Source organism: Phoxinus phoxinus (assembly GCF_949152265.1).
Source record: "Phoxinus phoxinus genome assembly, chromosome: 5".
NCBI lineage: Eukaryota > Metazoa > Chordata > Actinopteri > Cypriniformes > Leuciscidae > Phoxinus > Phoxinus phoxinus.
In genome coordinates, this window is record NC_136880.1 from 24,571,304 (window position 1) to 24,588,203 (window position 16,900).

General features: G+C 37.3%; 1 protein-coding gene across 18 annotated transcripts in view; it reads left to right on the top strand.

Moving 5' to 3' along the window:
• map4l (microtubule associated protein 4 like) overlaps window positions 1-16,900 on the top strand; it is a 45,346-nt gene that overhangs the window by 2,683 nt on the left and 25,763 nt on the right. For 12 of the 18 annotated variants that reach the window (XM_079612355.1, XM_079612365.1, XM_079612366.1 and 9 more), the window contains exons 2-6: window positions 3,721-3,905; window positions 8,796-8,906; window positions 8,984-9,073; window positions 9,188-9,382; window positions 11,953-13,041. In XM_079612355.1, the coding sequence (XP_079468481.1) occupies window positions 3,725-3,905; window positions 8,796-8,906; window positions 8,984-9,073; window positions 9,188-9,382; window positions 11,953-13,041 (1,666 nt within the window). In that variant the 5' untranslated portion in view covers window positions 3,721-3,724. Of the gene's footprint in view, window positions 1-3,720; window positions 3,906-8,795; window positions 8,907-8,983; window positions 9,074-9,187; window positions 9,429-11,952; window positions 13,042-16,900 lie in introns of those variants that run through there. The other 6 variants (XM_079612360.1, XM_079612361.1, XM_079612362.1 and 3 more) reach the window with 3 other exon arrangements.

Here is a 16,900-nt window from a genome sequence, read left to right on the forward strand (position 1 = left end):
AGCTAGTAGCCGCATGCTCAGTGGCTTTGGCACACAATGGGACACATTGAGCCAGACCCTCATCCCACGTTCTGTGTGCATTCATACAGGAATGTTTGGAATACAGCGTTTACACAGCAACACAAATGGTTGCCAAATACCAGCCCGGTCTCTGCTCAAAAACTCTTGTGAGCTCGCCATTCTCCTTTAAACCGCACGAGGACAGCGTGTGCTTCTGTCAGAATCTGTTACGATTGTGGACCATTTGTTTTGAGCGACATTTGAAGAGATGTATCTGGTTCATTGTTGAATCTCTGTGGTTACAGAGATTTTTGCTCAAACAATTTGAATTGAAAAATTCACATGAATTTCAGGATGTCTCAGTATTTGGTTTATCTCTCTCTTGTTATACTTCACCAAAACAAGTCATTACTTTATACTTTCCCTCATGTTGTTCCAAAAAGGTATGCATTTCTTTCTTTTGGTGAACACAAAATAAGATATTTTGAAGAACTTTGTGAACCAAATACAACTGAAACTTATTTTACTTATTTTATTTTTGTGTTCCACAGAAGAAAGAAAGTTATACAGGTCTGGAACGACATGAAGGTGAAAAAAATATGACAGAATTTTTGGGTGCAGTAGCCCTATTCCTTCCCTGCAAGCAATAGCCGTAATTTCACCATCTCGGTTAACTATAGACCCGATATAGTCTGGCTATGAGTAACCCACTTCTAGCCAAAATAACCTTGAATTTGGTTACATGTCGTTTTTGCCCAAATAGCGTGCGTGATGTATGATATTCCATCATGTAAGCAAAGTCAACAGTGATTACAAGTTGTTTGGTTTAATTTCTTTGACATGTTCTATGCGTAGCCTGTGCGTCTATTCTTGGGCTATGGTTAGACGTCTATTACATTTTCATGGACAGCCCAAATTTAGTCTTGTTTTAGCATAGACGTCAGGGCTGTGTTTGGACGGTTAAGACGTCTTTTAAACGCAAAATTGCTTGCTGGATTTCAAGACAGTAGCAGTCGAGCTCCATGAACTTTTCTGTTTGTTCAGTTCAGTTCACATTTATTATTATAGCGCATTTCACAATACACATCGTTTTAAAGCAGATTTTCTGAAAATGGTAAATGAGTCCACATTAAAATTTAGAGTGATCTGTTTTTAGAGGTAACTGTCTAAGTTATGTATTTAAGAAATGTATATATACAAAATCACAGCTAGCTAATAATTGATTCATTTTAAACAATGTAATAATTTAAGGCAGAAACAATGAGCTCATTGAAGTAATGAATACTTGTTTGTTAACAAATTATTATGACATTTAGAAAAATGTTGAGTTTGCATTGATTTGTGTCAAATCTGATGATTGTGTTCTCCAGCATGACACTTGAACTTCAGTGGAAGAAGAGAATGTGACTGTCTATACAGAGTCACATGATCAGTGCCACTTACATACTTGATCAGTGACCTAAAATAGTGCAGAATCTTTAATATTTGTTCATCATTTTAATTTATTAAATGTATTAACATTTTTTTTTTTTTAATTATTGCATCCCATATGTTCAATAGTCTCATACTTTTGGACCCAACTGTACTTAACATACATACATGTGTACACCTGCAGTGTTCAGGCCTCTTGACTCAAATGAATGAATAAGTGAACAAGAGTGTCCCTCCTAAACAGAAAGTGATGGCACTCTGTGAGATGCCACTCTGTGCCAGGGCTGGTGACATCATGCAAGGCGCAAAGAAAAACTGCTGAATCACAGCAGGACACGGGGCCGTGTCAGATTCAGAGCGGTAAAAGTGCAGGGATGTACCTGTGTCTCATTTGCCATGGTCTGATGAATAAGCCTTAGGAGACTGCACCATATGACCTGCCATATGACATGTTTTATTCTCTCTGAAAAACTAATGTTTGGTCTTTTTTCCTTTTTTTTAATAAATACTATGAATAAGCAACAGTGATGTACTGTCAAATGAAACTTAAACTATTAAAAATCCTTTTTTTAAAAACGTTTTATGTTTCAAAGCAATGTTGCCTAGGCAGCTAATTGAAATTAATAACTTAAAAAAGAATAAAAATGACTAAATCTAAAACTAAATTCATAAAAATAAAGCTAAATATATTTTTTTTTTAAATAGATCACAATTACAAACAAATCACTGACACAAACTAAAAATAAAAGCTATTTCAAAAATATAATGAATACTATAAAAGTAAATAAGTAATACTGAAATAGTAAATCAGATCATTCTTTGTTTCTCAAATATGATTAATCAACAAAACTGAATGGGATATTGCACAATCATTCCTGTCATTTCAAGGCTTTTTTATGCTCTTACTGTCTAATGTCATATTGTACATCACTGTGTGCTGCTGTACAGTAACAGCTGAGTACAGTAAGTGTTTCGGGCTGATTATGACGTCAGCAGGGACAAATACGAGGGGGAATCACACTGCCTCTAATCTCTTCAGCTGGGCCTCTTACCATTCATCAGGACATCATCAGAATTACACTTTACATCCATATACATGCAGGGGGATGGGAAAGACGAGGAGAGGAGGGAGGATAAGTAATGAAAGTGAAAAGGAAAGACCAACCACTAAAATAGAGAGAGTGAGAGTGAGGAAGATTCAGGGGGAGGCGATGGATTCTGGGTAGGTTTTGGGGCAGCAGCATTTTAATCCCATGTTTAGCCTTGAACAGACTTGCATAATCATATTAATGTCTAAACTGAATAGATCAAAAGTGCTGTAGAGATTTGTTCAGCTCTTAACTCATTTGCCCCCTGCTGTCAAAATGCATGAGGGTTTGATTTGGTTTGGGATGGTTTGAGTGTTTGTCACGCAACAGTGTTGTGGCTTTTTTGGACATTTGTTGAACAGGACAGTGTGTAATTGTGTTAATCTGAGTTCTCTGAATGTGGATAGTGTGGCAGCTAGAGAAACAATGAGACACAGTTAAACTCATGCGATGGCAAACAAACTGAAGCTCTCACAATGAAGCTCTCTCTCTCTCTCTCTTCTCTCTCTCTCTCTCTCTCTCTCTCTCTCTCTTCTCTCTCTCTCTCCCTCTCTCTCTCAATCCCTTTCTTTCTCTTACTATCCCTTTCTGACGTTTCCTCCACTTTCTCTCACTGACACTGTTTATATGCACAGTACATAGTTTACTGTGTGTAAAGGGACAGATCTGAGAAAATCAAGAACTTGAGTTTTAGTTTTTACGTTACATGACACCTGATGTCCCACAGGTTGACATGCTCGCAGTACACATTGTGTCACATATACTCTCACAAGGAAATCATTGGTTTAAGTAACCTTAGGATATAGTTAAAGTGCAACTTATATGACAGCTGTATATTTGACATGCAGCCGCATTCTTTAAAATGGCAGTTGATCTTAATATATGGTGCACAGGGCAGGCGCATGATCAGATTTATGTAGGTCTGAACATCTGCCACATTTACATGTTGTAAGCCTCCATACGAGAGTTCTTTGAGTGCATGACCCCTCTGAGTGTAGCATAAATTGGGCACTGATTTGAAGATATGAATTGTTATCTGCTAACTAATAGATGTTGGGATCAAACATAGGCCACACATTTGTATCTAGGGCAAGATATATAGAGAGTATATACTACATGCACTTTTAGCTGCATTACTTTTTAATTGAGAAGGTCCAGGCCTGCTTTGTTTGGACTGATTGCCCCTCATTTTTTTCTACAGGAGGATGGACTTCAGTTTACGTGATGCCTTCACAGACGGAGCATCTAAGGCAACCCAGGACAGCCTACTGAAGAGGGATTTTGTGGCCGGATTGGAGGCACAGACCTTTGATGATAAAGTGGGCGAGACTGTTAAGAAGACAGACTACCGCCCCCTTCTGGATGGGATGGATGGGAAAAGGGAAGGTATGTCCCTCAGAATGAGACAGTCTTCCATATTAAACTTTACTCACTTTCATGTCGTTCAACACCAAAATGTTTATGGAACACAAAATTATATATTATTGGAATGTCCAGGCTTCCAAATGGATTAAAAAAACATAAAAGTAATCTATATTACTTGTGACATTCATAAGTTTAAAAAATAAATATATTTAAAATAAATCCTGTTCTTTTGAACACCAAATCAGCATATTAGAAGGATTTCTGAAGGATCATGTGACACTAAAGACAGGATATATATATATATATATTTTTTTACATTTTGCACAGTTATTTGCTGCTTTTTTTCTTTTTGTTTGATGCAGATATGTTATATTGTGTAGTCGTGCAATGCAACATCAGGAACAGGCTTTAATATTACTGTCTTCCTTCTGCATTGGATTGTGATCTGATGTATTTAATCTGAAGTAGATGCTGTTTGTTGATGTTTATTTGTGTATTTCTTATCTCTCTCTGCCACAACATATAATGGTGAGTGGCAGAAGCACATTTTATTCCTTTACTTTGGTTTCACATCCTGTTCAAGTTGGTTTTATGGGGAAAAACACATTGATATTTTGAGGTATTTTCGGGTTGCTTTTGTGTTTGTTTGTCTAGGACAAATGCCTGATCATGGTTGGCAACATCTCTGATCTAAGAATTTTTTTCCGCCTCAAATCGCGCTGTCTTCTGCCAAGAACCATTCCGAGTGAACGCTACGTTCAGTTAGGCAGACACCCTTCCTCTTGGGTTACAATCATCACCATTATTTATTCTCAAATGTGTTAGTTATTTATTGGGGCACATTTTCACAGTTTAATCACATGGTATGCATTAGGGCACTAATAGTGTCTGAATAAATACGTTAAAATCTGTTGTTGTCGTTTAACACTGGTGCTTTTTGTGAAGTTAGTCATTCATAAATCATGTAAAAACGAACTGTTACACAAAATGGCTATAGATTAACCATTTAAGCTTTATGGACTTTCAGCTTCTGGGTTTGGGCTATTAGTTCTGGGGAATGTTTTTTTTTTTTTTTTGCATACTGTACTGTAGGTCTACCTGCCACCATCCCATTCTGTTTATCTTTATCCTACATTAGTCAGAAAGTAGCCTATTGTTTGTTATGTTTTCTACTTGAAGGAGGACATGCAGAAATGTCCTTTATAATATTGTGCTTGTGCTTGACAGAATGCTTAGACATCAGTACAGCAGGATCATGCACTCTCAACAAGAGCAAGGTATACGTATATGTGTGCAGCACTGAGCTGTATATAGATGCTGGTATCAGCAGATCTGTCCACAGCAGATGTGACGGATACTTTTAATAGCTTCAGTTCAGTGCAAAGATATGAGATTCAATTTCTGCCTCCATTAAGAGAGAGAAATGCCCATTTATTTGATGTTACTGTAAAGATTAGCACTCTTGTTATGGCAAGGCTGTTGCATATCACAGTTAGCATGTAGAAAAAGTGTGTGTTTCTATAGTGGTTTCTCATCAGATCATTGTATGACTTGCTGGAAAAAATAGAAATTGTTACTAAGCAAGTTGTCAGTACTGACAAATACATTACGGCCAGCTAGCAGGCAGTATATTTTCCTGCCACGCTTTTTCCACTGAAAAGGTTGTGTGAGATAATAAAGCTTTTTTTATTGACAAAGTAATAAAGATTTATGGAAATTGTAAGTTGTCTGTTGACAAGCGCTTAGAGGCTCATTTCCAAAGAACAAAGTGCAAGTAAAGACGATTAATCAATAACGATGATGCTATTACGGGCTGTGAAACTTCTTAGAAAGATAATAATATTACACTTGCAGTCCATTATCATGTATTTTCATCTTGCATCTATAAACTGAAGAAATAATTTGATTATTTATATGAAATAGATTAAGGCTCTTGTCCTCCTCTACTCTCATATGACCTTTCTTTTTTAATGGATAAATGTTGAAGACATCAAGGGCTTCTGCATTCTAATGTGTGTTAGGAATATATATATTTTTCCTGATATTTTAACTGTCATTGTGCAGTATAACATACAATTGTCAGTTTAATATATTTTTTAAATATCATACTGCTATAATAAATTTTAGTTGGTTTACAATTCAAAAATTTAGCAAAATTGATATGCTTCAGACAGTGTCCATTTCTAAAAGGATTTTAGGTTTGAGATATGTGGGAACGTTGATATACTGTAGGAAGACTTGTCACTAGTCTTAGTTTTATTTTAAAATGGAATACTGTACATTTTCAACAAAATGTCCAAAATGATTTGTAGTTAAAGGGATAGTTCACCCAAAAATGATGGGCCCCACTGACTTCCATAATATGTGAAAAAGATTTTATATGGAACTCAATGGGCATTGGCCATCAAATGTTTGGTTACTGACATTCTTCAAAAACAAATCTTTTGTGTTCAGTAGAAGAAAAAATTCATACAGGTTTGGAATAACTTGAGGATGAGTAAATTATGACAGAATTATAATTTTTGGGTGAAGTATCCCTTTAATATCTTAGTTTTTGTAGATACAGGTGTCTTTAACTACGATGTATTTATATTTAAATTAATAATTTGATACAATGCACTTATTGTGTACATACTTGTTACATTGTACTTACATTTTTGAAAAATACATGCATGTAATTACAGCTGTAATTCATTTTTGTAATTGCATCAATGATTACACTGTTGACCCTTCCCTTACACCACACTTAAACCTTCCCATACCACCAAACCTGTCCCAAACTTACACCTGTATCCCACCGCAATAGCAGAAAAAGTAGTTTGAAATAGAATATGACCACAATAAGTAGTAAATGCAGTATATACACACACACACACATTTTTTTTTCATTTAATGGACGTCAGTGGTGTCCAGTGATGTTTGGTTCTAAGTGTTTGTCAAAATATATGATTTTGTTGATTTCTTCTTTAATTAGTTGATTCATTTTAACACTATTTCTGTAAAATTGTCACACTGTACTAATTTTAACACAAAACATATATAGAAAAACAAATATAATACATAACATATAATATAATATAATATTGATAAAAAATTAAGAAGTGCAGAATATTGTGTAGTACATCTTGCATGTTTGTGTGCTTTTGTAACCATATTGCATGTCAGAGACTCTCTGGTTCTTTGTCTGTGCTTCTGGTTTATGACATTATGTAAGTGATTCTGTGCTGAATGGGATGTCCGCTCCCCCCATTTTTAACTGCAAAAGGAGGCTCTCTACCACAGCATGACTTGGCAGTCTGTACCTCGAGTGCCTCGTGTCTGGGACAAAAGTGACTATTTTTAGTTCCTCTTCCATTTTTTGGGCTTTTAACTGTAGCATGTTTTCAGGATCATATGCTTCTCTTTGTGAGGCTATTGTTCCTGCTCAGGTTTAGTTTAGTACATCATCAGCATCTAAAAACATAAAGAAGATGGAAAATGTGCTACTTGAGGCATAAACAAATAACCTTGAAGACCCATTGGGGTCGATTCCCCTCTACTTTATCAACATGAAACACAAAGGCCTGGCCGAACGATTCCCATTGCATCCTTGGTAATATAACAGTGTGACTCACAGTGACATATATACCAGTCCTGTTCCACAAAGAGGATAATTGCATGGAGCTGGTGCAGCCCAGCCCTGTGGGAGCATGATGATCATTAATCCAGGACTGGTATCTGAGCTAAGGCTGGTTCAGTGCTGGCTCCTCTTGTCAGTCAGTCTTGATGCTGACAGAGTGCTTTGCCTATAGGGAACGTAGCAGCCTCAGCTGGTTGTGTAACTACGGTAACTGGCCTGCAGTCCCAGCCTGTCCCATCGTCTCAGCATCACTTATCTCCGCTTGCCCTTCTCATAATGTCTAAATATCAAAATGGATGGGAGCAGGCCTGTTTTCAGGGATACCCCTCCCTGCTGCCTTTGACAGTGGACATATTAATCTAGACAGTCAATCAGATTTCATGAAAGTTACTTGTTTACAGGACCTAATAAATGTCACTAAATCACTCAGTTAACAATGAAGAGTGTGTGTTCATCACCCATTATTTCCACAAATGGGTCATCCGAAGGAGAGTGTTGTGAACTATGTCCAAGCAATTTGGCATTTCAAAATTACAATTTAAAATCATTATTTAAACATTTATGTTTTTGATTTATTCATTCAAAATTAGATTTTTTTTTTTTTATTATTTTTTAAAAATATAATACATTATAACAGATCATGAAAAATAACGTATGGAGTATGTTGAAAATTTCACTACATTAATTTAAATTCACAGATCTTTTGGGACCAAAAATGTGGTTATTAATGCCACTTGATTATTAATAATTAGTCAAATGCATTACAGATCTATAAAATTTTCAGTCTCTGAAGATTCAATATCCTGGCTTTTACTCAACAGATCATGTTTTAAAAAATAGTCTGAAAGAGATGTTTGAAGAGGTTTTGCAGGAATCTTTAATTTAATTTACAATTTCATGACAAATTGTAAAAGTACATGAATATTTCATATTTTCACAAGCTCTTAGCTAACATAGAGTAAAATACAGTAGCTAGTGTTTGTAGTTACTGATTAAATTGTCATTTTTATATGCTAGTGTCTTTGGTGTTGCCATCTGTAATTAAAAAAAAAATCATCACACTTTGAAATGTATGAAAGATTGATGGCGGAATTACAAATGCTGCAAATGTAGTACCATTAAATGTAGATCAAAGGTCTTTAGCCCTTTTCTTACTCTTTGATTGTATTATTTAATGAATTACCTAGCTTTTAAAAAGCCTACAACATTTCCTGCACAAATCTCTTGATCTTTAGTTATTTTAAAATGATACACTAATTCAGAGTGAATTTTTCTCTTTTCTCTTTTCTCAGGGTCTGGGTTTATGTCTGCAGGCCAGATTGGAGGCCAACGTCAGGACCCTCAGGGAGAGATCCGTCCCAGCCCTCCTGGACAATATGTCTATAAGCATGACTTTCAATCAGGTATGATCATTGCATATGTTAGGTTTGAGAACTGAATGAAGCAATTCAACAAACATCCAATCCAATTCTAATTCTAGGTCCAACATCAATGATGGGAATGCCTGGCCAATTGGGAAACCAGCAGATGGGATCTACGGTGAAAGATAACAGCATGGACTCTTTTCTGGGTAACCACTGCAGTGTTTGATCTTGTTGGCTTCAGACCATGGGTTCGATTCAGTTAATTTCCTCAGGCTCTGTTAAGTTTTAATGCGATACCGCTCTGCTGCTCTATGCTTCAGGGTTCTCTCAGCCTGGGATGAATATTGGTATGAATATGAATGTTGGCATGGCCCCTTTCCAGAGCTCCAAACCCCCCAGCATGGTTGAACCTCAGAAGACCTCACCCTTGTTTGCCAATGAACCACCCAAACCATCCCAGATTACTGCTAATCCAAGTGAAACAAGCCCTCGTAACAGCCAGGGAAATTCTGCAGGTAAAGTCTATCACCACTTAAGGCACCTCAATGCAGGCTAGAACAGGTAAGACAGACTTTAAACCCAGATATTAAGGTACTGAATGATTATTATGTCAAAGAATGTCTCAGCTCTCATGTCATTCCACTCTGTCTGGTCAAGGCATGGATGCCTCATCAATACTTCTTCATAACAGAATTACTTCATACTTTTCATGGTCAGTTACCTCTGATATGAGACCAATTTTACTAATCTGATCAGCAATAGTGAGGATGTCAGCTGTGATATTAAATGCCATGAGCAAGCCTTCCTTGAAAAACAGGCATGTTTTTTAGTTAGTGACTTGACTAAATGTCTTGCACACTGTGATGTCAATTCCAAATAAAATCCAAATGTGTTATTTTTACATGATGGATCATCACAGCCAATGATCATTATTTAAAATTGGTCCTTTCGATACCCGTCAGATTGGCCCGTCTTAATCTTCAAGTGTGCATTATGGTGGAAGGCATTTTAAAGATTTATCCTCGGCCTCTCTGTAATATTACTCTTTGAGCGTGATGGCCATGAAACAAGGAGAGAAATGTGTCTTCTGGCTCAGAGCCAGTTTAGAAAGCCATTTCACATTTTAGACAACATATCTGATAAATAGATGTTACTGCCACTCAAAGTGACTGTTTATAACCATTTGATCAGTGAAGAGGACAGGCATGGGTTAGTGATCATATTATGTAAAACAGAAAAATAAAAATTATTTAGGTATAGAAATTAATTAATTTATCCATCTTGATATGCCTTGATGGCTGGACTAATGCTACCTTCACGTGCTATTGGACATTTCCTACTTTCCACTTCTGAAATCGTGAATACGAGCTCATCGCATTCACATTTTGACTTGAGAGGGTGTTCATGTCCATTTTTCAACTAGGAAACTAGTATTTAGGATCATTCTAATAGCACGCGAAGGCAGCATGCAGTCCAGATAAACATAATCCAAATTCAATTAATAGTAGATTTTGATTCCTTTTCAATGTAATATGTTTTAATGTTGTCAACCATTGTGTGTTCAGTGTCTGTCTTGTTGATTTTGGTTCATTTCAGTGACATTTATTGTCCTCAGTGCTGGGATTTGTATTGGGTATTCCATGTCATGTGACTCTTCTCTGTTGCTTTTCTTTGAGTGAGTCTCTCTGTGACTTGCCTCTGTTGTTATCCCTGCCTCTTATTTCTCCATGAGTTAATTTGCCCATTTGCACTTTCACTTGATGTGCTCTCAAGTGAGCACATCATAGTCTCAGCACATTCTCTCTCAGCCACTGTTGAAACTATTACACCTATTTAACGGCTCTGTGCTGTAAATATGAGCATGATACAGAACCCTCAAATCTGTTATGTTATAATAATAACCTATTTAGGATACAGTAGTGATAGGCCTTTATCAGGATGTAACAAAAAGACATATACTGTAAGAATTGAAAAGTCCTTTTGTTTCCTAGAGCTGTTTAGTTTATCTGACAATTTTGAAGGTTAATTCACTACTGGGGAATTTCCACTGGGTTTTCTTTTGTTCTGCAACTTAAATTACAAACTGTCATGCATCAAACTTGAATTCGGAAGTTGATAATAAGTTGCTAGATAGGGAATACAATAAATGTCCAAATATAATGTCAAGCATAAACAATTATTGTTGTTGTTGTAGTCTCTGTTAGTAACTTGCTAGCAACTTAAGACAGGTGCACACAGTACAAGTTCTGGCAGTCAAGAGGTCACAAGTTCTTGCTCAACTTAAAGCAGGCAGCTCTGGCCCTCGATGTCCACTTTTTCTGCAGAGTTTAGCTTCAACCCTGATCAAACTTATTTGCCTATAACTGTCTAGTAATTCTAAAGAGCTTGATTAGCTTGTTCAGGTGTGTTTGAATAGGGTTGAAGCTCTGCAGTAAAGTGGACCTCGAGGGCCACAGCTGAGAACCCCTGCTTAACCGTTTACCTATTAATCGTACAGTAGGCTCATGGTCCATGACATGTCTGTACAACCTGGGAAGTTCTGAGGGACAACACATTTTTCACATCAATTTTTGCACCAAATTTAGCATTTGAAAACTTGGATTCAGGTGAGGACTGCACATGCTTCATTAACAGAATTTTGGGATCCGAAGCTTAAAATGTGCTAGTCTCCACTCATAATATTTCACACAATGCAGACTAGACCATATGAGCATCAGCAGTTTCCAGTTTCACACGATGGGGAGCATGTATATTTAAACATTAAACAAAATGTGAAAGACCTCTCAATAATAAAAATAAGTATTCTAAAAACCCATTGGAAATTCCTAAGGGAACCCATGGCTAATGCTAATTATCTTCTGAGTTAAGGACTACATATTCAATGATTCTATTCATTGTGAATAGTGAATTTTGTCTGTCCTCATATCACCTCCTAGTGTAACGCACCATATGATGCAAGTGATCAGTGGTTCATATAGGTAGCTGACCTAATGTCTCTTTGAACACTTATTCAAAGCTTTTATGAGTTGGAGATTTTTATATGGTAGTCAGTGACACTTCCTCTTCCTCTCTGTACACAAACAAGTTTGTGGAAGCCCTTGGACAGGTGAGGAAATGCTCTCAACGGAGCAGTCCCATGCTTCCAGCAAGACAGAACAGAGGCGCACTGATGCCTTGGGTTCCCAGAGTCAAGATGTAGCGTCTGGCGAGGAAAAGTCCATTGAGGAAGGAACCGAGAAGCAACAGAAGCGGAAAAAAAAGAAACGCAAGAACAGGGAAGAAATGTATGACTTTCTGGACAGTCTTGGTTCCCCAGACTCAGAAGAGACTCCTTCCGAAAGCTCCAATCACGGCTGCCCCTCACCTCCCAGTAAGGATGAAGAGATTTGGGAAAGCGAGATCCAGGAGAGAGGGGGAGGACGCATCAAGGCCAGGAAGAGCAAGAGCAGGAAGAAGCTTCCAGAAGAATGGAGTGCTCCCTCAACCATAATGGACATGGACTTTAGCGACCCTAATTTGGGTAATTTTAAGCCCCCATCCACTGCTAGCATAAATCAGCAAAGTACACCTCCCTCGCTCACAACCGAAACTCTGCACCTCACGGACAACCAAGCATGCAGACCACAACCTACCGGGCAGGCAAACATCTCTTTATTCTCAAATTACCCCAGCTCCACTGCGAATACCATAGATGACTCAACATTCAAGATTGACAGGGATATGCTTGATAAGGATAAATCTAAAGATGATATTAATAAGACTAACCTAGAGTTGCCTGGTATTCACCGTTCAGATCAGTTACCCATGGACTCAAAGACTGACCCTACTCACCCAACTGATCCCAACCAGAAATCAACCCTTGCCCTCAGTCCAACTCAGACTGTTATGTTCCTTGACTCTGTGCTGCAGGCACAGACCCCAGAAGCAAGCCCCCCATCCCAGAGCACCCCTGTGAAAACCCCCATCCCTCACACCACTGCCCCCAATGTGACCCCTGGCCCACTGTCCGTCGGCACAGACTTCCCTGCCTCTCAGAGTGCACCAGCTGTTAGTCACTGCACCCCAACAATTCCCCCCAGCACTACAGTGAGCTTAAACTCAGAAGCTATGCCTTTCATCCCATCAATCACAGAGCAGCAGGAGCCCCCGCTGGCACAGCCCCCCCTACTGGAAGGTTGGTGATAATGAAGACTGTATGGAGATGATTTACATAATGCATGGCTCGATGAAGTGGGCCCTCCTCTGCTTAGCTATCTCTGTAGCAAAAAATACTGTAGCAGGTCACTAAGTACTCCATGCTTTCTTTCTTTCTTTCTTTTTCTTTCTTTCTTTCTTTCTTTCTTTCTTTCTTTCTTTCTTTCTTTCTTTCTTTCTTTCTTTCTTTCTTTCTTTCTTTCTTTCTTTCTTTCTTTCTTTCTTTCTTTCTTTCTTTCTTTCTTTGTGTCAATCCTCTATAGCTTGGACCTCTGCTGCATGTAATTCATTCTTATAATAAAGATGTTTAACATTTCAATGCAGTCATAACACACTGATCGCTATGCATCGCGACTGGCAGCCAACTAACTGTTACTCTTTAGTTTACAATCATCTGGATTTCAATACAATTTCTCTTGGTCACAGCATCCCTCAAAATACACATGTCTTGTTGATGTGTGTCAACTAGTCAACTGTCTATGTGGGATTTTACATTTGCTAATCGTTCTGTGGGTGAAAGCTTTCTGTATGTCAGTCCTTGTCATCTTATGCTACATGACTCTTTATTCTGCTTTTTTTATTCTTGTTCGAAACTGTCAATCCAATGTTTATGAGATTAAGATGTCTGTCTTCCAATTACCTGCTACACATAGATTTTGAAATCTTTAGATTTAGCTCTTCTATACCCATAACCTTTCATTTCTAGCAGTTGCAAGTATGTGTTAATGATGTTCTTTTTTTCTTCTTTTCATGTTCATCATTGTTTGAACAACACTGTACATCAACCAGGTAAGACAATCTCATTATCATTATCAATGAAGTGTGGGTACAGCCCCTATCAGTGTAGTATTTCCATTAATATGAAAGAAATTTCAGTTACCTTATTAACACCTTTATATGGGTGGTATCCAACATTCTCAGTAATCCCTGACATTGAATATGAAACGTTGGATTGATTTAGTTTAGTTTGAATGAAATAAGCTTTTAACTTAATGTGAAAAGAAATTTTCCATTACCTAAATTGTTTAATTAAATTGTTCAAATAACCAGTTGATTCAAGCCCATAATATTTAAGAACAGTTATTTTTAGTTGGTGGTATTTATAGGCTGAATTCATACTCCCTATAGTATTTTTGTGGCTTTCTCTGTCTTTCATCTCTCTCACACACACCTCTCTCTCCCATCCCTTTTTTCATCTCTCTCACACACACCTCTCTCTCCCATCCCTTTTGCAACAGCTCATGTAAAATTGATGGCTCTGCCGTTCGCCATTATATAAGACTTACAGAGTTGTTCTTTTTATAGCAAGCGATTAGGGTGTGTTTAGGCGTTTGAGAGGTGCTGCGCTCCGGCAGGGATATTGAGGACTGGGCGGTTGCTTTAGATTAAATGCTAATAAAGAAGATCCCTGATGGCGTCTTTAATGACGTAATGAGTTTTTTAGCTGTTCGGGTTTGTTCACCAAGCTAAAGTCACAAGAGCAAATTAAGCAAAACTTGATGAAATGCTTTTGCATGTAATGCCACTTCCTGCTTTGGAGAAATGTATTGGTTTATTTCCTGCCTGTTGTGAGCAAATGTGATATTTTTTATGAGTTATGCATAATTAATATTTGCAAATGCATTCAAATATATTTTGGTCACTTTTCAGCTAGACATTGGCCTGTTGATTTTTTTTTGGCACAGCACTTGGTCTTCTCCGGATTTCAGTCTTCAAAATGCAAAAATAGCAGATGCCCCTCTTGGCCTTTTATTCCCTCCCTTTACTTGCATCAGCCGTCTCGTCCTTTCTTGCCCTTGCTCACTCACTTCCTCTCCCTCCCCTCGGGTGGTTCCGACCACACAGGACCCTAAATATCAGCAGCTGCATTGACGGGGAGACTGTTGCTATGGATATGGGAGGCGGTTTCCTTGGTGATGCAGCGAATAGGACCTGCCAAAGAACAAGCTAGGGTGTAACTGTAGGATATGTTCCAGAAATAGAAACTCTGTGACATCCCGATTAGTCAATGAGCATTCATGTTCTATCCCACGCTGAATGTGTTAAATGCATTTCTGATGCTCTGTTTTCATTACTGAAAAGAACATTTTGATACTTATTGTGCACAGGTTTCACATATAGAGGTTGGCACTAGCATAGAATTGCTCCATTTGTCCAAAAGCTCTAGTTATAGTCATCATGAAGCTCTTCTGAATGTATAATATAATATAATATAATATAATATGATATAATATAATATAATATAATATAATAACTTTGTGTATTCAGACATGGTCAATGATGTGTCCATGTTAAATGCATTAATTTATTGTCTAAATGTCAAATAGTGACAACAAAAAGGATTATATCAGACAAAATTGTTTATTTTAATCATAAACTATAGTAAACAGTTAAAAAAGGACAACAATTATTCCTGAGAGAATGTACCACAATTGAAGACGAACAATGCATAAACAAATGCAAAAGTGACAGAAAGTTTTAATATGCTCTGTATATTGAACCATATGATGTGGTGCAGTGTTCTCAAGGGAATGTAAAAAATAAAATACATCTGACATGTCTTTATGCAACAAAATCCGTTCACAAGAATCTGGCCCATTATAGAAATGAGACAGGCAGAGAGAAAAGATTCCTTTTATATCTGTCAATGGCCTGGAATGGCTCTGCAGTAGATGCATTGTAGTTTGTGTGTGGAAAGCTCACTCTAATTAAGGTGCCTTAGCCAATCAGATTACACGCTTATTACGACATCACACACTTCTGTCTGGAAGGGCGGATGCAGTGGATTTTGCGGTTTTGTGGTGTCTCTGATATCATTTTGAAAACCACAGTTTTTACTGCTCACATTTTTCATGGTAGGACTCTTGTAATTAACTGGTCGAAAAGATTATCTAATATAGAGGTTTAACTGTTAGTGCTATTTCTGTGCAGATACACACTGTAAAGTACTGAATAATGCTAAACTTTTCTGTTGTGACTGATTTTGGAAGTGATTTATGTAGCTCAGTTTAATGATTTATTTTCTTTTTTCATGAATAATTGTCTTGCTTGAGATAATCACCTTAATATTTGTCATCATAAAAAGCATCATTTCTAAATTCAAAGAGACAGAAGACAGTGAGAGGACATGACTGAACTGCCCTTTTTTTTCTTTTCCTTTTTGAAGGGCTAGTGTCTGAAATCTGATTTATCTGTTGATTTTAAGAAAAATTGCCCTCAACAAGCCTCAAACACATTGTGATCTGCATGCACAAAACAAGTGTATCCATTGCAAGTAAATATGTCTATACTGGGTCACATTTTCTTTTACCTTGTGTTGGTCATGGTGTTTAAGGATGAGGAGATGTCTGCTGCTACCTGTCTATGTTGGCATTGGTTTGACTGGCTTGAGCAGTAAATACTTTAGAGTTTGATTGGACACAGAACTTTTGGACCCCATTGTCTTTCATTGTATTGGCAAATACATTCTTTTGAGTGGATTCTTTTGTTTTGCATAGGAGATAAAATGTCCTACGGGTATGATAAAACATGAGAGAGAGAGAGTAAATATGACAGACTTTTCATTTTTACAATTTTATTTACCCTTTAATACTCTCTCATAAGGAACATGGGGCCATATTTACTAATAGTTCGTGCCAGCATAAACCCTCTTTTGGCATTAAAAAACTACTGAAATGTATGGGTTATTTTTGCAGCTGACCTTATTGCACATGCATTTGTTGGAGTTTCCCTTACAGACGCAAAATTTATAAAAAAAGGAGAGTATTTAAATAAATCAGGCAAGGTGAATTACTAAGGTTTGCGCTAGTCAATTTACTGGTATTTGCACCATTATTTGC